General features: G+C 61.4%; 2 protein-coding genes across 3 annotated transcripts in view; one reads left to right on the forward strand and one right to left on the reverse strand.

The window, feature by feature from the left end:
* The first annotated feature begins 3,758 nt into the window (after window positions 1-3,758).
* SHISA8 (shisa family member 8) lies at window positions 3,759-8,731 on the forward strand. Its single transcript, XM_057742423.1, has 4 exons — window positions 3,759-4,282; window positions 6,957-7,090; window positions 7,886-8,032; window positions 8,337-8,731. Exons 1-4 carry the CDS (start codon window positions 3,759-3,761, stop codon window positions 8,729-8,731), a joined length of 1,200 nt encoding a protein of 399 aa, XP_057598406.1.
* Window positions 8,732-11,426: 2,695 nt separating this feature from the next.
* SREBF2 (sterol regulatory element binding transcription factor 2) overlaps window positions 11,427-22,798 on the reverse strand; it is a 59,469-nt gene continuing 48,097 nt past the window's right edge. The window contains exons 13-19 of one of the 2 annotated variants that reach the window (XM_057742126.1): window positions 22,472-22,589; window positions 21,519-21,628; window positions 20,100-20,232; window positions 17,481-17,613; window positions 15,250-15,435; window positions 13,653-13,764; window positions 11,427-13,150 (exon numbers count right to left, since the gene is read on the reverse strand). In XM_057742126.1, coding sequence (XP_057598109.1) covers window positions 12,930-13,150; window positions 13,653-13,764; window positions 15,250-15,435; window positions 17,481-17,613; window positions 20,100-20,232; window positions 21,519-21,628; window positions 22,472-22,589 — 1,013 coding nt within the window. In that variant the 3' untranslated portion in view covers window positions 11,427-12,929. Of the gene's footprint in view, window positions 13,151-13,652; window positions 13,765-15,249; window positions 15,436-17,480; window positions 17,650-20,099; window positions 20,233-21,518; window positions 21,629-22,471; window positions 22,590-22,798 lie in introns of both variants that reach the window. The other variant, XM_057742127.1, reaches the window with a different exon arrangement.

The raw sequence follows: 22,798 nt of genomic DNA on the forward strand, positions 1-22,798 counted from the left end.
CCAGGGAGAAACAACCTGTGGGAAGGCCTGGGGGCTCACGGAGGAGTTGGCGTGTCAGGCATTAGTCAGGCACCGGGTGTGCTGCCGGGGGCAGGAACACTTCCCTGGCCTCTGGGCTGGGGTCCTCCAGCTGCTCTCTCTGTTTGTACTGAACTGGCCAGAAGGTAGCTTTGGGGCTCACAGTGCAGGTTCCAGGCCACACCCCGGCCCGTCCAGGCTGTGTGCCAGTCACAGCACGTCATTTCCTCCCCTCTCAGGACCCTGAGCCTTGCCCAGCCAGAGCTGGGCACCAGGCGAGGACTCAACAGTGAGGGAAGAATGTGTTTGCACAGGCGCATCCACACTGACACACACATACACATGTCCACGTGTGGGGAAGGCCCTCATGGTTGTGCCAGCCCCAGACATGCACATTCTCACTCACATTCGTGAGCACACGCAGACACCCGCACACTCCAGCTGCCAGCTTTCAGAGCTGGGGGCGGGGCAGGTGCCCTTCATGAACAGAAACACAGCTCCTCTGCCCGCCCCGTGGGGCTCGCTGCAGATGCCAAGGGTTATTTTAAGCCTGGATCAATGGATGATTTTTGGTGACACAGGCTTGGGGACGGCGGGCGGTGGAGATGAGGGGCTGGTGCTCAGGTGCCTTGCTATGGAGAGAGACCCCAGGATCCAGGGAGGGCAGCCTGGGCAAAGGGGTCCCCCGCCTTTGCTGAACAGCTCCGTCTCTAGATCCCCTGGACTAGGGGACAGTGTCCACTGACGGATGGCCAGACCCCAGGGCTCAGCCAGTGAGCTGTGAGCTGGCTGTGCATTTGCCCTCTCCTGCTGCCCCCACTGCAAGGCTATGTGTTCACATGGAGAGGGCACTGAGTGCCTGGCATGGACCTGGTACATGTGGGCATCTATGCTTCCTGGCTGACCACTGAACCAGACTGAGATGGGGAGGATGGATGTGGCGACGAGTTGGAGGTTGGACATCCGTCCCTTGGGGGCACAGGGGTGGACCTGGAATCCAGCTCCTGCATTGAATAAATGGAGATATATGCTGACTGCAGGAAGCTGAGCAGAACACCCAAAGATGCCAGGACAGTGGGGGCAAGAGAGAGGCCCAGGGAGGAGGAGAGCATTGGAAGACTTGCTCTGGGCCCAGTATGGTCATCCTACAGGGGAAGAGGCCACCGTCCCGGGGTGCAGTTACAAGCCTCTTTTTTTATTTGCTTTTTTTAAAATAAATTTTTGTAAGATTAAAAAAACTTTTTAAAAATTATTATTTACTTATGGCTGTGTTGGGTCTTCATTGCTGGGCACGGGCTTTCTCTAGTTGTGCTGAGCAAGGGCTACTCTTTGTTGTGGTGCATAGGCTTCTCATTGCAGTGGCTTCTCTTATTGCAGAGCACAGGCTCTAGGCATGTGGGCTTCAATAGTTGTGGCACACGGGCTCAATAGTTGCAGCATGTGGGCTCTAGAGTGCAGACTCAATAGTTGTGGCACACAGGCTTAGATGCTCGTCGGCATGTGGGATCTTCCCCTGACCAGGGATCGAACCTGTGTCCCCAGCACTGGCAGACGGATTCTTAACCACTGTGCCACCAGGGAAGTCCCGACAAGCCTCTTTAAACCTAGTGCCCAGCAATAGGGTGGGAAAGGGGGGAGAAGCAGCCGCCCTCCGAGACCCAGTAACCCAGAGGGCAGCATGTGACGGGGGCATGGATACAAACTGGACAGTTTGTGCCATGGACTCCATTTCTAGGAATACCAGCTAAGGATGCAGAAAAAGATGCAACAGAAAATATAAACTGAATATTCTAAAGCAGAATAATAAACTGGAAGTTTGACAGAAAAAAGTAAACTAGAAACCAGTTACAAAACAATACGTAATGCAGCAGTCGTCTCTGGTAATGGGATTAAGGCAATTTCATTTTATCTCTTTGCTCATCTATTTTCTTTTTCTCTAAAATTGTAATAAAGCCTTTTAATGGGGTAGGGTCTTCTGGGCTGGTTCAGAAGCATATTTGCGGGTGGGAGAGGGAGGAGCCGGCTGTCTGGCCAGGGCACAAGGAGTCACTGTCACCCTGATGGGGGAGGGCATTGTAGGGAGGTCACCCCACTTCCTGTCTTAGCCCTGAAATTAGCCTGTCAGCCCCTCATCTCATCAACAGAAAACCTGATCCTTCTTTAAATGTAAATCCTTCTCCTTCTTCCTCCCTCCACCTGCTCCATTTTTGTAAGCTGATCCCGGTTGCTGAGTGAAGGGAGGATGCAATGGGGAGCAGGAAGGACCCTAGGAGCCCAAATTCTTCATCTGAGACTAGAGACTAGAGTCATTCAGCGGATATGGCAGAGGCCTGGGCTGTGTGGGGACACTGGGGAACTGGCCTGCACATTCCTTGCCCTCCTGACGCTCCCATCTGCACAGTGGAAGGCCCCATATTGATCCCTGCCCTACAGAAGGGGCAGTTTTTGATGTTAAAATGAGAAACTGAGGCAGAGATAAGCAAGGTACAGGGGTCAGGTCACATTCTCCAGTTAAAACCAACTTCAAAACCACAACGGAGCAGTGCTCTGAGTAGGTTCCGTACCTGCCCCCCTCCCCTCCTCCCCCAGGCTTGAGAAAGGACCTGAGGGCCCTGTGGGGGATGGGGCTAAGGCTCCGCCAGGCAAGGCCCTGCTGTCCTCATCCAAGGCACTGGCGGAACCAGTCTCCTCCCGTTCACACCTGGGTGGTGGAGAGATCCCGGGAGGGCGCCGACCCGGCCATGACCACCTCCCACAGGCGTGGGGTCCCCCCAGGACCAGAACCCGGCGTCCAAGAGGTTCCGGGACCAGCGCGTGCGTCCCGGGCTTAACGCCGCGCCCTAGGTGGCGCGGAGGGGACGCGTACTTGGCCCTCGGCTGCGGCTCTGCTGCGAGTTTCCTTCCCATTTAACATTCCCTGCCTCAAGTCACACCTCTGTCTCCATCGGAGCTGACGGAGGGGACAGGAAGGAGGGGTTGGGCAGCAACGACCCTCTGGGGCCAACTGGTCCCTGCGGTCCCCGCACCTGCATAGAGAAGCGCTCCCGCGGCGGGCCTAATGTCCCAAGTAACCGTCCCGAGAGCCTTGAGCTGAACCCCCTGAAGCGCCAGTTCCGAAGAATGTTTTGGGGAGTCCTTCGGGGAGGGTCCCCGGTGGGGCGCCCGGGCGGTGCGGGCCCTGCGCGCCCCCTCCCTCGCGTCGCCTCGGCCGCGCTCCTCCCCCGGCTCTGCTTCCCTCCCGCCTGCCCTCCTTCCCCCCGCTCCCTCCCTCCCCCGCCCGCCCGCCCGAGCCCGCGCGGAGCCGGAGCCGCAGCCAGAGCGCGGGCAGCGCCGAGCGGGCGGCGGGAAGGCAGCGGCGTCCGGCGGCCCGCCGCCCCCGCTAGGCCCGAGACCCGCACGCCCGCCGGGCCGGGGAGAGGCCGGGGCCGCGCGCAGGCGAGGACCCGCCGCCCGGCCCGGGGGGCGTCCCAGGGCGCGGACTGGCCGGCTCGGGTCCGAGGTGAGCTTCGGCGGGGGTCGCGCCCACCGGAGGCGCGGCCCCGCGAGCTCCGGGCCGAGCCCGCCGGGGCCCGGGGTCCTCTCAGGAGGCTGACGACGGAGCAGGTGTGCGCCGGCAGCCGGCGCCAGGGCTGCGGGCGGGCGCGATCCCTGCGGGCGCGGACGAGCGGGCGCGGAGCGCGGCGGGAGGAGCCGCGGCGCGCCGCCATGCGCCGGGTGCTGTAGCCGAAGGCGCGGGCCCGATGGAGCGGGCCGGGGCGCGGGGGCGGCGCGGCGGCCGCGGCCCGCCGGTGCTCGGGCTCGCGCTCGGGCTGGCGCTGCTGTTGGCGCGGCCGCCGTCGGGCCGCGCGGGGGCCCCCGAGGCGCAGGAGCCCGCGGCGCCCGGCACGGCGGCCCCGGCGGGGGGCGACCGCTGCCGCGGCTACTACGACGTGATGGGCCAGTGGGACCCGCCCTTCAACTGCAGCTCGGGCGCCTACAACTTCTGCTGCGGCACGTGCGGCTACCGCTTCTGCTGCCACGACGGGCCGCGGCGCCTTGACCAGAGCCGCTGCTCCAACTACGACACGCCGGCTTGGGTGCAGACGGGCCGGCCTCCCGCGCGTGCCCGCGACGCCGCGGCGCCCCGGGACCCGGGCCGCGAACGCAGCCACACGGCCGTCTACGCGGTGTGCGGCGTCGCCGCCCTGCTCGTGTTGGCCGGCATCGGGGCGCGCCTGGGCCTGGAGAGGGCGCACAGCCCGCGCGCGCGGCGCACCGTGACCAGGTGAGCGCGCGCAGGCAGGGGCCGGGCCCGGGATCCCTTGCAGCCCCCTGGACAGCCGGCCTGCCAGGTGGGCGCCTCTTCGCGATCCTTCAGCCTTCCCGCCCCTCTCGAAACTCTGGTCCTCTCAGCAGCCCCCTCCTCCAGGTTTTTCCTCCCTGCTTGTGTCTCCAGGTCTGTTTCTCCCCCACCCCCACTTCACGGAGGGAGACAGCTGATACCGCTGTGTCTCCCCTTGACCTTCCGGCGGGAGCTGGGTGCTGGGCCGCCGTTCGCCCGCGGCTCCCGCCTCCTCCGGAGTGGGCGGGGAGGGCAGGTTGCCCGACAGAGGGCACAAGGTCCGCGAGTAGGGGTGGGGGCCCGGGGCCCCGGCTCTACTAGCGCGGGGTGGGGGGTGGGGGGGCGTGGGCTGATGAAGTTGGCTTAGGTCCCCAGGGAAGGGACATTTTCTGTCGCTCTCTTGGCTCTCCCCTCCTGCTTCTCTCCCCACTTTCCCCTCGTCCTCCCCTCTTCCCCCCCCCACCCCCATAGCTGTGACTCAGGCCTGACCTTATTTCTCTCGGGTTTTTAGAAGGCCTCTCCCACTCACCCCACTCAATGCCCCCAGGCAGGGTCAGGGTGTCCCCCTGTCTAGAAGGGGACCTGAAGGGGGGGGGTACAGATTCACTTTCACTGAAGTCTAGACAGGTGTTAGCTGAGTTCTGAGTTTTGTGTGAAGTGGGGGCCACAGGACCCAGGTTCCCTTCCTCATCTGGGATAGCGACTCTGGGATTCTGTGTCCTGACTCTGGAACTTTAACCCACATCCCCCCCACACACACTCACATGCCCCCAGCCATCCCCATGTCCTGGGGCCTGTGTCCTCCTCACTTGCTCACCCAGGTCCCTGCTCCCTTGGGTGTGTGGGCTGCTGACGGTGTGCAACAGGCTGGTATTTAGAAGTGACAGTGGAGAGGAGGCCCCCATGCCTGGGTGGGCTAGGTGTGGATGCTGCCCCACTCCTGGACCTCAGGGGCAGGAGGGCTTCCTTGGCACTCCATGCGTGGCACCCCATGTCCCCCACACCGCTTAGCACACCCACTGTAAGGCAGCTGTAGGGCAGAGCTGGGCCTGGAGCCCTGGCCTCAGCTACTGTGCTGCATCTGTGATGTGCGATGTGGTGGCTCTTAGCCTGCATCCTGGATGCTTCAGGAGCAGGGCCTGCGCCTCCTGAGCTTGGAGCCTCATGCTGGGTGAAGGGGAGAGGACAGGGCCTGTCCTTGACCAGAGTGGGGCAGCAGGAATTGAGGGGCACGATGGTACAGAGGGGGTGGCTGGGGCAGCCTAGTGAAACATTCGCCTGGAACCCACTTCAACCTCAGGGGGATCAGGAAGCAGGTCTAGTGATGCTTCAGGAAGAGATGGGCCACCCCTGATGTGCTGTGTGGCCTGGGCCAGTGCCTTCCTCTCTCTGGGCTTTAGGCTCCTCTGTGCCCTGACTCCTATTTCTTATCTGGGGAGACCTGGAGCCTAACTTGAGCTCATGTGTGGGTCCATTCTGAACCCCTGCCCTCCCCTGAAGTCTCACACTTAATTCTACCATGTTGAGGTTGATGGTCGGGGAGGGCTTCTCAGAGGGCTTGGTGGGGAGTTGGAGTCTGTCTTTGGAGAAACATTGCGTAAAAGCTCAGAGGCATGAAAATTGCTCAGGGGTTTGGGAGAGCTGGTTGGTGGGTGCTTGCTCAGAGATGAGACCACAGGGGTGGGCAGCTGAGGAGTGGGCAGGGCATGAAGGTCAGCTCGGGCAGGCACTAGGAGACTTTCAGACCCTGCCACACTGCAGCCAAACTGCGCCCACCCCAGGTGTCCCTCCTCTCATGTGCTTCTTCGTGAATCAGTCATCTGAGGCCCCAGCTCCAGAAGGAGGGTCAGACCAAGCCAGGAGAAAATCATGGGTTCTGGGCTCTCTGAAGGCAGCTGGGCTGAAGGCTGGGTCTGGCTATCTGTGGGGAAGGCTCAGTCAGATTCCATCACAGCTGGGTGGGGGCTGGGTGTCCTGGTACCCAGGGCGGCTGCCCAAGGTCACACAGCCTTTGGTGCGGGGCTGCCACTGCAGGATCTCCTGGTTCCTCCTTCCCCTTGTTTGTCTGTCCTCCTTACTTGTGCTGGCAGCTATGTCCCGGACCCAGCAGAAGCCCCTGCTGCAGGAGGGGAGTTAGGTAGGCAGGTAAAAAAGGCTTCCTGGTAGAGGAAGGATTCTGGTAGGCTTTGAGGAATGAGTAGGAATTTTACTGGAGGAAATGGAGGAAAGTCACTGACACCAGAGGGAGCGGCACAAACAAAGTCCAAGAGCCTGATACGTTCACAGAATTTGTGTTGGGAGAGGAGGCTCAACATGGAGGGTCTTGGGGAGTGGCCTCCAGAAAGGGGAGGAGGGGAGTCTTTGGAAAATAAGGTGGCCCTGGTTACACATGACCCCGTTAGTTTCCTGACCTACTCTGAGAATCAGCCATGTTGAGGCTATAGGTCATGGCTGGGTGAGGAAACTCGATGTGTGAGGTCCATCATAGGGGAGAAGGGAGGCCAGAGGGGTTGAAAGAGCTGCCAGGGCCACACAGTGAGAAGTGATGGCTGGGGCTGGCCTTTGATGGGGAAGGAGGAGGCTTGGAGGGCTGCTTGTCACCACTGTTTCCCCACAGGACACTGACAGAACTTCTGAAGCAGCCTGGCCCCCAGGAGCCACTGCCTCCACCTCTGGGCCCGCCTCTGGGTAGCTGTGTCCAGGTGCAGATGAGCGATGCCCTCCCCCAGGACTCCCCCCACAACAGCACAGGTGCGTAGACAAGCGGGCAGGCATGTATTGGTCTACAGTGCAGAGCCGCCCTTGTCTGAGGAGGGCCTGGGAGCAGGGGAAGGGGTGTGCCGAGGCCGTGAGCTGTTTCCCCAATGGACGTGAGCTGCCTGCCTCTGCGGGGGTGTGTGAGCAGGGAGGGGGGCGTGTGTGTGTGTGGGGTGGGGGGGCAAGCTAGTCAGCTTCTCTTGGTGAACAGGGTCCCTCCAGGGGTCCTGCAACCTCAGGGACTCTGAGGAAGGTTCCAGATTCAGGGATCCCCAGCTCAGGCTCTGGGGTCTGCCTGGCTCTGGGTTCTGGTTCAGTGCCCTGGGGTCTGACTGGTCTGCATGGGTGGGCTCCTGTGGGCCTTTTGCTTCAGGCTGGTGCCTCCCTCTTGGACTCCTACTGGTGTGGCAGGATTCACAGCATCTCCAACCCCACCCCCCCATGGGTTCTAATCCTCACTCCCGTCTTCTCTGGGAGAAGCAGGGCCTGGGCCTCAGTGCCAGGTTCAGATCCAACATGCTGGCAAGTCATCCATCAGAGGAGCACCCACTCAGGGCTGGCTGCTGCTATTCACGTTTTGCTGAGCCAGGCCCCGTCCCAGGCACTGGAGATTCTGTCTTCAAGAGACAGGTTCTGCTCTCAGTCTCGAAGGCATATGTTCATGTCACGTTAGGTCACGAGTTCTCATTGAATTGCCGCTGGGAAGTGGGCTGCAGAGAGGTGGCAGCGCAGGTGCAGGGTGTCCTCGGGTCAGCGGGCCGAGTCTCATCTCCTCCCTCCCCCATCCAGACAAGAAACGCCCCAACAACGTGCCCTTGGGTTCGGCGGCGGCGGGGCCCCCGCGCGCCCCCCGTTTGCAGGGCGGCGGCAACCTGATGCTGCAGCCCGACTACGCCAAGTACGCCACCCTCAAGGCAGCCGCGCTCAAGGCCGCAGGTGAGTGGCCGGGCCCACTGCGCCCGGGGTGTCCAAGTTCCCAGACTGCAAGGCTCGGGGTCCCAGTTCGAGTTCTGAGGTTCCCAGAGCTCCGGACAGCTTCCGCATCGCGCCTCCGCCAGTCGGCTCCCTCGCCCCGGCCGTACCCCACCCCCGATCAGGTCGCCTGTGTGGGACCCCGTCTCCGCATCCACGGCCCATCCGCCTCCTGCGGCCTGTCCCCGCCCTATGCCTCCCGGGTGGGGCTGAGGCCCCGCCCCCGGGCCTGACCACGCCCCCGACTCGCGCCGATCTGTCCCCTCAGAGGCCTCCCCGCAGGACTTCTACCAGCGTTTTCCCGGGACGGAACCTGCCCCGCTGACCCTCCCGGCGCGAGCCCGGAGGCCCCCCGAGGACTTGCCTGCGCCCCTCGACGCCTGCCCCTGGGCCCCGCCGGGCTACGCGCCCCGCGCCGGCCCCACGCCCTCGGGCCACTACAAGGCCTGGACCTCCGGCCGCCCCGCCCGGCCCGCCCCCCGCGGCCATCTGGCGGCTCACGCCTCCACCGCGCCCCGGCGGCCCGGCCACGCGCCCCGGCGCCAGTTCAGCGTGGAGAAGCTGCCCGAGGCCTTCAGCCCGCAGCCCCCCGGCCTTTATAGCAGCGCCGGCCGCGGACCCCGGCACCTGAGCACCAACAGCAAGGCCGAGGTCACCGTGTGAAGAAGGGGTCGCTGGTTCTCCTGAGGCAGTGCATCGCCAGGAGCCCTCTTCTGCCTGGGGGACTCGCCATGCGCCTGATCGGGGGGCCCAGGCCACCGGAAGGAGGGGTGCCGGCCGTGAAGGCCAGCTCTTCTGCCTGCCCAAACTGGACCAGGAGTTTTGGAACCTGCAGGGCTAGGAGGCCCACTGGGTAAGGCCAGTGGTTCTGTCCTGGGGGCCCCAGGGCCCCAGTTCCTTGTGTAAATAAACCCTTTTCTGTGCCTCCCATCCCTGAGAATAAAGGAGCCCCAGCTTGGCTCTGAGAGGCACTGATGGTGGAGGCATTGGTCACTGACTGGACAGACGGCAGTGCGGCAGAGGGCACAGCATGTACAAGAGCAGAGGACTGCTCCTGAAAGCTGGTGGGCAAGTGTTCTGGGAGCCAGGAAGTAGTTGGAGAGGGTGGTCAGGGCTGAATGCCAGGCTTAATGTCCACACCAGTAGGAGCCAAGGGAGAGGGAGCAGTTAGGCCCCAGCCATCTTGAGGTTGGCCCAGGGGAGAGGGCTGGTGGGCCGCTGAGGGTCCATGCCCCTTAACAGGGGTGAGCCCCCTCCAGCCGGTCACCTGCTCTACAGCTTGAGTTGGCTGAGCCTGGCTGATCCTCACTGACATTGTCTGGCCCTGGGCCGGCCCCTGGGCTGCAGGCCACTTGGCCAGCTTGGCCCAGGGCCACCCCCCTGATGGGTATGGGCAGTGGGCCGGGTGGACAGCTGGTACTCAGGATGGGGGAGCCTCCTCCCAGCGGCTGCTCTGGGGGAAACGGGGATGGTGATACTGGACCCAGAGCCTTGGCAGTGCCCTCACCCAGGGTGCTCACCCCACTCATGTTTGGCACTGCCAGCTCTCCCCCTTTCTACCAGGAAGATTGCCAGCAGCCTGTGTGCACCAAGTTCCTCTGTGCCAGGCACTGGTGGGAAGGTTGAGGGCTGGTGAAGCCACCCCTTGTGGTATGACCTCAACAGAGTCCCCTTCCTGGGTATCCTAGGCAAGCTGTACTGTTTTAATAACAATGGCCACCACTTGCTGCTGTTTATTCCATTTAATCCTCACAGAAGCCCCATGGTTGTGTGGCTTTACAGATGAGCAAACCGAAGTCCTGAGACCTAAGGGACTTGCCACGGTCACTCAACTGGCTCCCGTTTAGGACTCGTCTATGTTCCGCAGCCACTGTGACTCTGGTGGTGGAATGGCGGCAGCAGGTGGGCTGGTGGAGGAGGAAGGTTATAAACACATGTTTTGGTAGAGGGGCCCCTGTTCCCAGGGTACAGGCAATTTCAGGCCTCCCTCCTGCTGGCTGGGCTGCCCTGAGGCCCCCAAACCGACCAGCTCTTCACCTGCAGGAGGGTCCACCTTGCCGTTTGCTCTTCACCTGCAGGAGGGTCCACCTTGCCGTTTCTTACGTCTGTTGAGGAAACCAAGGCCCAGAAGCCCCAGGGCAGAACAGAGCCCAGAGCCCAGAGCCCATGCCTGCAGTGAGGGCCTGCACGCCCCCCACCGGCTTACAGGGAAGACAGCCTTCACACCCTCAAGCCAGGGTGGGGGTGGGGTGCCCCCGGGACTATCCTGCAGCTGTATGGAACTGGGGGAGGGGGGTGGGTGCTGAGTCATGGAACCGCAGAGACTCACAAAAGGATTGGGTTCCTGGGCACATATCAGCCACCCACAGCCACCCACCCTGGTAACACAGGCCCTCGCTAGGCTGTGCTGGAGGTGGGCGTGACCTCTTTGCCATTCTCAGCCCCAAGGGCCCTGGATCTACAACCCAGGGAGCCAGGCCTCCACTGGATATGCTGCTGTAATAACTGCGCACAGGGACCAGCTACAGCCGTCCCCTGCCCCGGCTGCTCTGGCCCTTGGGACAGTGTGGCCTGCTGCGTGGCTTAGACAGCTGAAGGGACTTGGCTATGTCTCAGCGGGGCCAGGTCCCAGACCATGCACTGCAGCCCCTAGACTCATCCCCACGTGGCACTGCTGACCCCGCCTCCCCACAGGGCCCGGCACTCCCTGTGGTCTGGCCCCTCACCAGCCTCGCAAGGCCCTCACCATCAACTGGCGCTTCATGTGCGCTGTGTGTTCAAACTGGCCAACAGGCCTATGGGGACGTGGTCAAAGGCGGGGACGGTCAACCCCATTCTGCACACATGGACGTGGAGGCTGAGGTGATGTTCCCTGCCCCCCTCCTCCCCCTGCAAGGGGACCTGGCTGGGAGGTACGGGAGCTGGACTTGGATGACTTGCAGGCCACATCCTCAGCTCACTGCCTCCAGGGAGAGGGGGAACCAAGGGGCGGTCCCCCCAATAGGGGAGAGGGTCCTCTCTGAAAGGTGAACACAGAAGGGCTTAGCACCTCAAATCCCCCCAAAATCGCTGCTGCCCCCAAACAGCCAGCTCTGTGTCCTGCATGCAGTGACCTCTGACCCCAGTAACCCCACCGACGCCCCTTTTATCCCAGGTCGGTCCCAGCCCTGGAGTGTGAGCCAGGCAGCCGGTGTTGGGATGAAGGGGCCAGGTGCGCGGGCGGGTAAAGAAGGTCTGTCAGATCGACGGCCCCCAGGGCCGCGGCAGAAAGGGAGGGGCCGCCCTCAGTCCCTGAGCCGCTGGAGGCTGAGCCACGCAGTCACCACAGCCATCACGCCAGACCCTCACACGCCTCACACCGGGTGGTACCAATCTGTGTTTATTCAGTAACCTACATCCAGGACACAGTGAACGATTCCACATTAAGGAAGCCACAGGCATATCCCCCTTTTCAGTGAAAAACCACCCCCTCCCACCCCTAAACAATAATGAGAAAAGGCACAGTATATACATGACACAAAGGCTGGCTCACCCGTGGGCAGGGGCCATAAATTACAGTGGGGGGTGGGGGGGCAGGGGAGAAAAAGTGGCTGAGGTCCAAGCTGACTGCTCCAGCCTGCGGGAGGCACCAGAGGAGCCCCTGCTGTGTGTATCCCCAGTCTGTGCTGGGGCCCTGGCCCACTTTCTGCCCCGATCAGCCTGGGGGGTGAGAAGCACGAGGGAAGGAGGGCAGCCTCTCAGCCCCCCAGCAAGCCCTGGGAGAAATGGCCTCCGGGAAGGTACCAAGCCAGGGGGTCCAGAAAAGTGGACCGCTTTTCCTTCTAGGACCCCCCCCCCCAAGAGAGGGGGCTTCATTCCCAGTGCTCACCCCAAAAAGAGGCTTGTCACTGGGGAGGGATTGGGGTCTGGCCCCTGCCACCCTGGCTTATTTTCAGGTCAAGAATTAGGGATAAAAATAGACTATGGAGGTAGGGATGGGAGGGAGCTGAGAACCCACACTGAAGGCCCCTGGTCCCCAGTCCTAATCGGTGGCTTCATCTCTCCCAGCCCCCTGGGCCTCCCCTGAGCTTGGGCTGACATCCCAGGGGGTGGGGAGTGGGAAGGAACAGGACAATTAAATAAGATACCATTTATTTTTTAAAAAATTAAAAAATAATGCCGACATTATTTCATCCATCCCCAGGCCTGCCCCCTGCCTCCCACCACCTCCCCAGGGCTGGGCTCCCTTCTTCCCTGACTGTCCTGTGTAATAAAGAGAAAACAATGAACTGGCTGTGTCAGGCACAGGGGAGGGGCTGCAGACCAGGGGAGAGAAATAAAGATGCCACAGCAACTTAGCCCTGCATCACGGCAACCCCAAGCACACTGATATAAAAACATTCGTATAAAAGGGGGGGGTGGGGGGGGTGTGCTGGGCACAGTGCCAAGGGTGAAGCACTTTGGTGCCCAGAGACCTATTTCCCCCAGAGGGAAAGCCTGATAAAAAACAAGGAAGCAGGAAAAGAGGGGGAGAGATGTTCAGAGGAGAGAGCGTCTTGGGAGGGCTGGAGGTGGGGCTGGGCAGCTTGGGAGCTCCCCCTGCCGCTTTCAGGGCAGCGTACCCCCAATTCCTGTCCGCCCTCTTTCCTCTCTCGGGTCCTCTGGGGACTGGACTGTGGGCATCTATCCACAGCAGCTTTAAGGGGCTCTGCCCAGGGGCCCACTAGCCTGAGGTGGTCCAAAAGTCTTGGCAGGCGACAGCTCAGAAGCCTCATCCCACAGCTCCCAGAAGGAGGAGCAGAGAGACACAGAGACAGAGGGAGGAGGGAAAGAGAGACTGAGAGACAGAAGGAAGCAGTGGCCGAGGGCGGCAGAGCGGAGGTCAGGAGGCGGCGATGGCAGTGCCGCCCCCCAGCTTCACAATCATGTGCTGGCAGTCACTGCACGAGCGCCGGTCGCCCACCTTCTCCAGGGTGCGGGCGGCCTCGGCCAGCAGCACGGCCCGCTGGCCCGGGGAGGAGAGGAAGGAGAGCGGGAGGTGGCGGCAGGCCAGCAGGATGGCAGTGGCCCGCTCTCGCTGGCCGGGCCAGGCGTCCACCTCTCCTGTGGGAACGAGGAGACGATGAGACACCGTACTCGCTGAGAGCCCGCCACGACGCAGGCGCTGTTCCCAAGGCTCGTGTGAACTTGTTTGTTTAATCCTCAGGCCCCCCAGTGAGGGAGGTTCTAGCGCCCTCCCTAGTCCTCAGACGAGATGAGCTGAACCTGGCGGGTGCCACACGGCTATTATTCCGCGATGGGGCTGAGATGTGGCCCATCAGCGGGGCTCCGGCTCTCGCACTGCGACCACACCCCCAGCCGTCCCCTCCTCGCTCTGAGGCTGGACCCACGACAACCCCGCCAAGGCCATCCCAGCCCCACAGCACCTTCAGGGACCCTCCCCAGCCACCCACCGATCAAGCCTTGGGTTTCCTTCATTTTCACACGGCCTCTGAGAACCCTGCAGATGCCTCTGCAGAGGCCGAGGTAAGGGCTGGCCTGGGCTCCTCCCCCGCCTTCCCCTGCCCAGCAGGGCCCGCGCAGGCCTTGGCACTGAGTGGCTCACCGTGCTTGGCGTTCTGGGCAGTGCGCCGCCGCAGGCTATGCTCCAGCAGCTGGTGGGTGCGGGTGGGGCTGGCTCCTGCCATCAGGCGCACGGTGGCTTCATGCAGGAACACCTGGGAGGTGCAGGGCACACAAGCCGGGGGTCCTCACCTGTCCGTGCCCCAGGAGGTCTCTCTCCCGGCAGCATCTTGCCTGCCACCCAACGACACCCCTTCTCATCTCCACGACACCCTGCCCTGCTCTCCCTTGAAAGCAACCTCTCTTGTCCTCACTCTGACCCCTGACACAAGCCAGGCAGGAAAGGGGAACGTGGCACAGGCCGGCTGGTGGGGCAGGAGCAAGACGGCGCGCTGAGAAAGAGGCGGAGGGCTGCCTCCTCTGCGCTGCCTGGGAGCGCCGACATGCCCTCTGGGCTTGGAGGACAAGTAGCCTGGGCGCACCCTCCCGTCACTGGAGGCTGCCTCCAGCTTGAAAATAGGACAGAGGTGAGGCAGGGACAGGAGGGGGCAGGGGGACAGCCGGGCTGGCACCAAGGAGGTTCAGGGTCCTGTTTCCTTCTGTTTCTTCAGAGAGGAACAGAGTCCAGAAGGTGTGCAGGTGAAAGTCTACAGCTTTTCTGTAAATACAGGTCACTGGGGATGGGGCGGGGTCAGGCTTAGGTCTCTAAAGGTTTTTTTACACCTTAACATCTCAGTGTGTGAGGAGTGCTGCCCTGGAAGGCCCCAGGGGAGGCGGTGAAGGGCCTCGGCAGGGAGAGGCAGGTGGCAGTGTTCTCTGAGGAGGCCTCTGATGGGGCCGCCATGCTTGGGGCATGCTTCCTCGTCTCCACGATAAGGGGGTGGTTCTTACATGACTGTATGTCGTCTGCTGGGTCTGTCCTGGCTCGCTGCACTCAGGGGCCACAGTGTAACCCTGTCAGGGCCCCACAGCACCCTAGGGTGGGGGCAGCCTCACCCTGAGCCTTCTTTTTTTGCACCCTTCCCTCTCCACGCTGGCCTTCTCACTTGAATTTTTGGAAAATAATTCAGGTGAGAATGTGTTGAGAACACTACTCTAGTTAGCAATAAAAGTAAAACAGTGAAATGACTTGAGCCTGGTAAACCCAGTTATACAACTGCCCTTAGAGCTTATCTCAGACCCTGTCGCCATCGCCAAGGGGATGTCACGCGGGGAGTCGGGCAGCAGGACCTCAGCCCCCAGGGGCTCAGAAGAAGAATAAAAGGCATGTCTAGGGGGATTCTGTCGCCAATTAGGAAAGCCAGAGTAGAGCTCCCTGGTGGCCTTCCCGCCAATCTGCACTCAGGCTGAGACCCCCTTCTTGCTCCCACTGCTTCCGGAGCCCCCATTCCCGAGTTAGCTGGTGACGTGCAATCTGTGTGGCCCCTGTGTGCAGCCATGGGGCCTGCTCACCACCACGCGCCAGGGCCGGGCACGCAGCAAGTACTCCACCAACATGAACCAAACAAAGGGAGACACGGCACACAGTCCAGGTCTGACAGGTCAGCTGACCTTAGGGGGCCGACTCCACGACCCCAGGCCGGCGCCGTGCTGGGTGTGGGGCCCCGATCTGCCCTGCCCGGGCAGCAGACTGGGCTCACCTTGCGGTAGGCCGGGCGGAAGCCGTGTGCCAGCCTACGCAGGCTGCCCAGGTCCCGCTGGAAGCCAGCCAGCTCAGCACCCGACGCGTGGTAGGTCTCACCCAGGACCTGGCTGGCTCCTGCTTGTTTCTGCCAGAGTGCTGTCCGCAGTGACAGGAGCAGGTCACAGGTCAGCAGCTGGACCACCTGTGGGAGGAGCCATGAGAGAGGAGACGGGTGACTGGCCGATTACTGGGGCGAGGATCCCAGCACCCCCGGGCCCTCCCCAGCCCGACACACGGCAGCTCTGGGACGAAGCGGGGAGCCCGGAGAACACCCCACAGGGAGCAAGAGAACAGCTGGAGGGCGAACTTGAGCTCACGGCATCTAGTCCTTCCCACAGCCCCAGTGGGAGGTCTGTTCTCCCAACCTGCAGGTGAGGAAGCCAAGGCTCAGAGAGGGGCTGCAGATCGTGCAGGCGACGCAAGGGGCGAGGACAGAATAAAACCCTCACGGGTCTGAGAGGAAGTCGCGGGTCCCTCCCACCTCACAGGAGCCCCCTGTGGCTGGCCTGAGGCAGAGATACTCGAAAGGTGACTCGGCCCCATCCTTCCGGTGGAATCCAAAAGCCTCACGTGGCAGCACAGCCCGGAGATGGAGGAACAGAGAGCAGAGCCTCGCTTCAACAGAGGGCAACCAGGGCCTGGCTGGCCCAAGAGGCCTGTGTGTGTGCGTGGTGGGGCGGGGGGAGGTAGCGGGCGGTGGGGACGGGAGCCCTGGAAGGCAGAGCCGCAGAGCAGTCCAGACCCACTGACCTAGACCTACCGCAGTTTCGTGACCCTGACATACGACCAAACCTCTCTGAGGCTCAGTTTCCTCACCCACAACACGGGCGCCACAGGGCTGCAGTGGGCGTCACACGAGGGCACTGCGTGCAGGCACCATGCCCGGCCTCGGAAGCACTGGCCTGAGCCCACACGGGCGCCACTAAGCACAGATGCCGCCAGGCGCCACAGAGGCCGGGCGCCCGCCTGGCTCCCAAGGGCTCTCAGCAGCAGGGAGCAGCGCTTCTCGAGCTGGGTTAAGTGCGGCCTTCGGGCTCCAATGGACTCCCTCAGGCCTTCCTCGTCTCGCCCAGCCTGGCTCTCCCCTTCTGCAGGATGCTGGACCTGCGGAGGTCACAGGGCTGCCCCAGACCCTTGGCCACAGTGTTTTTTGGCTGCTGACAGCTCTGGGCGACATGGATGAGGTCTCTCTCCTCAAGCAAAGGTGGCACTTCTAAGAGGTGCAGTAGCAGCCTGGGGCTGAGTTCTGCCCCGAGGGAGGCCAGCCTCTGTGGGGTCCCCTTCTTCTAGGCCCATTCTGCCACACAGGAACCCCAATCCCAAGGGTGCCCACAGCCTCTCTCTCCTTCCCCAGACTCAGCTGAGACAGTCCAGTTCTCTCATGAAGACACACACTACTGGACACCAGCAGAGGAATTGCACAAAGCGAGCTGTGGCGCCCCCTCGAGCCTCTGGTCTCGGGCCCTGTCGGCGCACTGCCTGTCCTGTAGGGCTGGCAGCTGTCCTGGGTTCACCCCAGGGTCCGGGGCCACTGACGCCCTCTAGCCAGAAGTGCCAGACCAAACCCTAGTGAGGGGCTCAGAGCCTGAGCCTCCAGGACACTCCTCTTGCCTCCCTTTCTAGAGTGAAACCCGCCCCCTCCTGGATGGCCCTACCCTGTGACCCAACAGGGAGAGCAGTGTCCTCTAACAAGGCGTGGCTGGAAGTCTCTCGAGGGCCGGGCAGGCCTCTGTGATGCACTGTGGAAACATTGCATGGGTACCGCCAGAACATGCAATGCAACTACAATGCACCACAGCGGCCCACTAGAGGGTATGCAGCCGGCCACCGGGGCGCCCAGGATGCTCCGTCAGCTCAGGATGTGCCCTCGAGGGGGTGGGGGCCCGTGGGGGCCCGGGGAGTAGGGCAAGCTGCCTGGAGCAAATGCAGAGCCCTGCCCAGCTGACGTTCACCTGGGGCCGACTGAGCTGAGGGCCTGAAGGACCCAGGACTCAGGTGGGAATATGCGTGGCCCGAGTGCTGAAAGGAAACCCACCTGGACCAACAGGCTATGCTCTGGGGAAGGGGGTGCTTGCCTGGTCTGTCCTTCACCAACCCCACGGGCTGGGTGGGCTCAAGGCGGGTCGGAGTGCTCTTACCCAGCAGAGCTGAGCACCTCCCCGAGGGGCCAGATAAGCCCCCACTCACATGGTTGAGGGCGGGGTCGCAGGCGGCCCCACTGACGTTGAGGCTGCTCCACAGGTGGCCGCTGGCCCTCTCGCAGTGGCAGAAGGAGCTCTGCTGCCCGTCTGCCTTCCCGGAGAGTGAGGCGTGCATGGCTCTGCAGGTATGGAAGACGGCTTTCACCAGGGGGCTCCTGGGAGGTGAGAGAGGCGAGAGGCAGGAGGTCAGCACACATCACGGGGCAGAGTGAAGCAGGGCAGCCCAAGCTGGCGACCACCGCCCCCACGCTGCTGTGACACGTGGGTAGTTGAACCAAATGCTGCCATAGTGGTCCCAGGTTCCCAGGTCCAGACACGAAATGTAACCCCTGAGGGAAGGAGGCTCCCTCCCCTAAACACCGTTCCTTGTTCAAGGAATGTTGACGGTGTTCCCGTCCTAGGGAGGGAGTCGGGTAATAAACGTGTCAGATGCTGACTGTGTAATGCCAGGCGGTGCCTGTGCCACGAAGGAAAGTCACGCAGAGGAGGGGGTGACATTTTATAAAGGACGGTCGAGGACGTCTTCTCTGGAAAAGTGACACTCGTGCAGAAGGAGCCTGAGGGAACTCCTGAAGAAAGCGGGGAAGCAGGCACGTGGATTTCTAGGGGGGAGGGTTCCAGATAGAGGGGCAGCATGTGCAAAGGCCCTGAGACACACGTGAGAATATCCAGGCATGAGTGTGGCTGGAGGAGGGAGGGGAGCAGAGGGAGAGCAAGCTCTAAACAAGGCCCTTCTCAGCCTGGCCGCAGCCCTGCCTCCCGTCTGCCTCTGACCCTGCACCAGGCTCCAGGCAACTGAGGTTCACTTTCTCTCCTTCCTCACTCCTTGCCTCTGCTGACATGGGTGCCTTTGCCTGGGATACCCTTTCTCACCATTTCCCTTGTCTCCTGAGACTTGGTCTACCTGCCCAGCCCTCCGGTCCGCCTTCCCCTGTCCTGCCCCCTAGAAGCCTCCTCTGGCTGCCCCTGGGTCAGGAACCCCTGCTCCCCCAACACCAGCTCTCAGTTTACACCTCCCTCCCCCACCAGACACTGTGTGAACTCCTGGAGGCTGAGGTGCCTCTGGCCCTGAACCCTCCCCATGATGAGCTGACTGCTTCGCGGGAGCTGTGACCGGCCTGACAGAGCCAGAGGCAACAGCTCCCACAGGAGACGTGCTGAGCGGGACGGGCCGTTAACTTGCTGTCTTGCCCACTGCTGCCTTCCAGAGCCTAGAACGCAGGCGACACCAAGTTCACCCTCAGTTAAGTACTTGCAGAATGAATGATGGAGTCGTGGAAGGGGTGCGGGAGACCCCAGAATGTGGCACGTGGCCGAGAGGAAGGGATCAGAGACCCAGGTTCAATCACCAGGACTGCCACTAAGAAGCCACCTCAGATGGTCACTCAATGGTCAATCTGTGCCTCAGTTTCCTCACCTGTAAAAGCAGCCACAATACACTCGCTGCCACCTGTGGTGACACACAGTACTGGTCCCATTATCGGCACCTGCTCTCTAAGGGGCCATTCCCCAGAAGCCGGGTGTTCAACTCTCTGGGGAAACTCAGCCTTGCTTCACAGAGCAGGTCAGGGAGACAGCGGGGAGGCTGGGGTCAGGGGAGGGACCCCACAGCATCATTAACCCTGAAGAGCACAGGGACCCCGGAGTGACTGAATTCGGGGAAGGCATGCCTGCTGGGGGCCTCAGCTGCACAGCGGGGCTGTTCTTAGAAGTGAGGTGACTTTAGACGATGTGCTGGCTGGGTCTCAGTTTCCTCAGGTGCGTTGGCTGGGAGAAAACACACGCAGGGTGGATACTCACTGGTCAGCACGCTTAAAAATGGGTAACGTAAAGGAAATTGGAGTGTCAGACCAACTTTAGGCAACCTGCCTCAACCTGCTTTTCTCAACTCCCTCCTGCTCTCCTGGTTAAGTGTCTGCTTGATGGGAAACACGGCAGCCTTGGCTCTGAGGAAAGACCCGGTGGGGCCTTTCTGCCTGGAGCACTTTACAATCTCTCTCGAGTGGCAGGAGATGTCGGGGACACAGATCCAGTCGTCAGCAGCAGCCAGGATGTCAGCAGGCTGCCTGTCACGACAGGCCAAATGCCCCCAAGAAGCAGGCGTGAGTCCCCCAAGAGGACTGTCAAAAGCTCTCCAGTGAGGCCCTGTGCTAAAGGCCTTTTTAGTGATAGGGCTGGTGGGGGTGGAGGGCGGCCGAGAGGAAACGGGACGCAGTGCTGGCGCATGAAACGATCCCTGGGCCCTCACAAGCTGTGCTGGCCGCGAGCCATCAGCACCCTGCCTGGCTCCACTGTGAGCTTCTGAAGATGCCGGGAGCCCTGGCTCTCACTGCCCGTCAGCCTGTGTGAGGAGGCCCAGGAGCAGCGCCGACCGCGGCTGGGGTGACACACACAGACAGACGTGCTCGCCACGCTTGGTCTCTCCGCCGTGCCCCCACCCTGTCCCTTCATCCCTCCATCTGTCAGGCAGTCCCCAGGCTGCCTGACCCTTCACCGGATGGCCACCCAGACCTGCTCCCTCCCACTGACCCAGTGAGCCTGGCACCGCTGGTGCTGGGGATTCCCCTGGAGAGGGGCAAGCGAGGGGTCAAGGAGGGCTACGCACTCTGTCACTTCCAGCGCCTTGGGGACACGCTCTACTTCCGTAAAGTGAGCGCGCACAGCTGCGTCGTCTCCCTGGAGCCAGCTGATGGCCATGGTGATCGCGGACGTCCACCACCGACAGACAACGTCTGGACCTAGAGGTGAACAGGACCAAACGCTGCTCCAGCGCCTGCAGACACCACAGCCCAGCTGGCCGCACCCATGCTCCTGCCATCTCTCCCTCCCGGCGACGGGCCGGGGCCTGTGGGCTGCCCTCTCACATGCCTGCTGGGAGCACCAACCAGCACAATCTCAGAACACGTCTGGCAATTTGTAGTAACAGCCTTACAAACGTCCCCGCCTAGTAACCTAGTAATCCCATTTTTGGCAATCCATCACAAAGAAATTGGCCTAAATAGAGAAAAAAAGTTCACCATGATGTTATTCTGTGTGTGTGTGGTTTTTCTTTTTTTTTTTTTTTTGGGCCACAACGTGCGACTTGTGCCATCTTAGTTCCCAGACCAGACACTGAACCCGTGCCCCTGGCAGTAAAAGCACAGTGTCCTAACCACTGGACCATCAGGGAATTCCCTGTGGTGTTATTTTTAAGTAAAAAGCTGGAAACAACCTAACCTTCCAATAGTTGTAAAAAATGGTGTTTCCAAAGTATTTGTAGTAACAGATTCAGGTTAGAATCTTTTTAGTGTTTTCCTCTCTGAGGCTAAGTTTTCTCAGTTGACCTGTATGATGAATGGCCTAAGAGTACATTCTTTCCTAAACTCTGAAATAAAGACAGGCCGTGAGGTCAGTGGTCACGACCGGGCGGCTGCTTCTCTGGAATCCTCCCCTCCCTAGCGACAGTGGCCAGAGGGAGCTCCCACCCCTCTCCCCCAGCAGCCTCAGAAGCTCGAGAGGTGGCAGTTCATGTGCTGTCACCTGGATGGCAGTTTAGAGACAGAGGCAACGAACGTCCTGGGGCCAATTCAGTCAGTGGCTGTGCTGTGCCACCAAAGGCCATGGGTACTGGAGCAGTACGGATGCCCGGCGAAAGGCCGCTTGGGCAGAGCCAGACCCAAGAGCAGCCCCGGGGACCACAGCGGATTGAGAGGTGAGCCCCCCACCAGCCCCCTGGGCCGGGACCCCTTGCTGCCCGTTCTGAGCGTTTGGCAGAAGAGCTGCCCCACCCAGCTGGGGCCCAGGGAGGATGCTGACTCACTCATCGTCCCGTTTCTAAGAGAATCGTGATTTTCTGCCCCCAAAATGCTGCCCAGCAGCAGGGAACTGTGCATGGGGGCTACGTGGGGGCCGCAGATACACACCTCAGATCCAGGGAAGACTGTGAGTGCAGACTCGCAGCTAACCCTGGACCCTGGGACACAAGGGCCACGAAGGGCTGATGCAAGCAGCCTGAGGCCCGCGGAGCTGCCCCGCAGGTGCTTACCGAGGGCCGACTTGAGCACGGAGCTGCTGGAGAAGGGGGGTGTCACAATCCCCACGGAGTCCACAAAAGAGTTAAGCAGTCTCAGGTACTCCAGAGCACTGGAGAATTCACTAGCAAGAAAAACAAGGGTCCCCCCACATCAGAATGTACACAAGGACCACACTCACGGTCTGGCTGGTGAGTCCCAGCTCTGAGAGCCACCAGGCCAGGCACACCCTGAGCTCTGCCCCCCTGCACCACGCGCACTCTCCCCAGGCGGCCCGGACACTGTTCCTGACACTCGCCCGCTGCCGGGAGAGCCAGCTTCTTCTTTCATCCCTTGCCCTTCAAGACCCAATTCAACTGTGGTCTCCGCCCAGAAGTTTTCTGACCTCCCGGGCAGGACCAACCTCCCCTCTCCGCTCAGGTGCACTCCAGTCAGGACCTGGGCCTTTGAACAAGAGTGACCCTGGCACCTGTCTGCCTCTCAGGTCTGACTCTGTGAAGGAAAGACTGTGCTCAGTAACTGTGTAAGAATAAGACACTGCCTGACACAATACACATCTGGGTCCCCAAGATGTCTGGGCCAGAGAGTCTGCCTTCTGCCAAGCTCCCCACAATCCACCCCACACCGTCCACAGGCCACCATTCCCCTGCCAAAGAGCAAAGCAAAAGAATCAAATCCCTGACTACTCTAAGAACTGACCCACCTCAGTGAAAGGATGGTAAAAAGGAGAAAAAGGGGGAGAGTGATACACTTGGTCTGGCAGTAAAAGGCAAAGAGGTCAGCTCAGAGCCCACAGAGGGCTCTTGTGGGGCTGCCAGGTTCCGGAAATCAACAGGAAGGAATCACTGGCTTTCCCTGCAGACCCTACGCTAGGGCTTGTTTCCTTCTAGGAGCTGAGGCCACACAGCCGCCTCTGCGCTTCCTGGGAGGATGACCTGAGGCAGAGGGCCCTTCTTGGGGTCAGTACCAGCTCTCCTCTTCTTGGTCTGCAGCTTTCTTCTTGGCCTGAGGTTTCACCAAGGACTCCACAGCTCGCTCCAGCAGGTTCTTGCAGAAGGCCTGGTGCACCTGGGCAATGGGGTCAGCTGAAGGAGAGGAGGAAGGCCAGGAGAAGCGGTAAGGTGGGTCTCACCTGTGGGCTCATTTTATCTTACAGAGAAAATAGAGGGTGGGGAGAGGAACCTGAGGAACAGGTACCTCCTCTGAATGGGGTCAAACCTCCTCAACCAAACCCAAAGCTGCTTGTTAAACAGAAGGTGGGGGTGGGGGGGAGGAGGGTGGTCAAGCCCAGGAC

The sequence above is a fragment of the Hippopotamus amphibius genome, chromosome 7 (genome assembly GCF_030028045.1).
Source record: "Hippopotamus amphibius kiboko isolate mHipAmp2 chromosome 7, mHipAmp2.hap2, whole genome shotgun sequence".
NCBI lineage: Eukaryota > Metazoa > Chordata > Mammalia > Artiodactyla > Hippopotamidae > Hippopotamus > Hippopotamus amphibius.

Excerpts from the sequence above, each read along its gene's own strand:
- SHISA8 (XM_057742423.1), top strand. The coding sequence starts at position 3,759 with ATGGAGCGGGCCGGGGCGCGGGGGCGGCGCGGCGGCCGCGGCCCGCCG. Across the intron at positions 4,283-6,956 it reads GCGCGGCGCACCGTGACCAG|GACACTGACAGAACTTCTGA; the intron begins GTGAGCGCGCGC and ends GTTTCCCCACAG. Across the intron at positions 7,091-7,885 it reads CTCCCCCCACAACAGCACAG|ACAAGAAACGCCCCAACAAC; the intron begins GTGCGTAGACAA and ends TCCCCCATCCAG.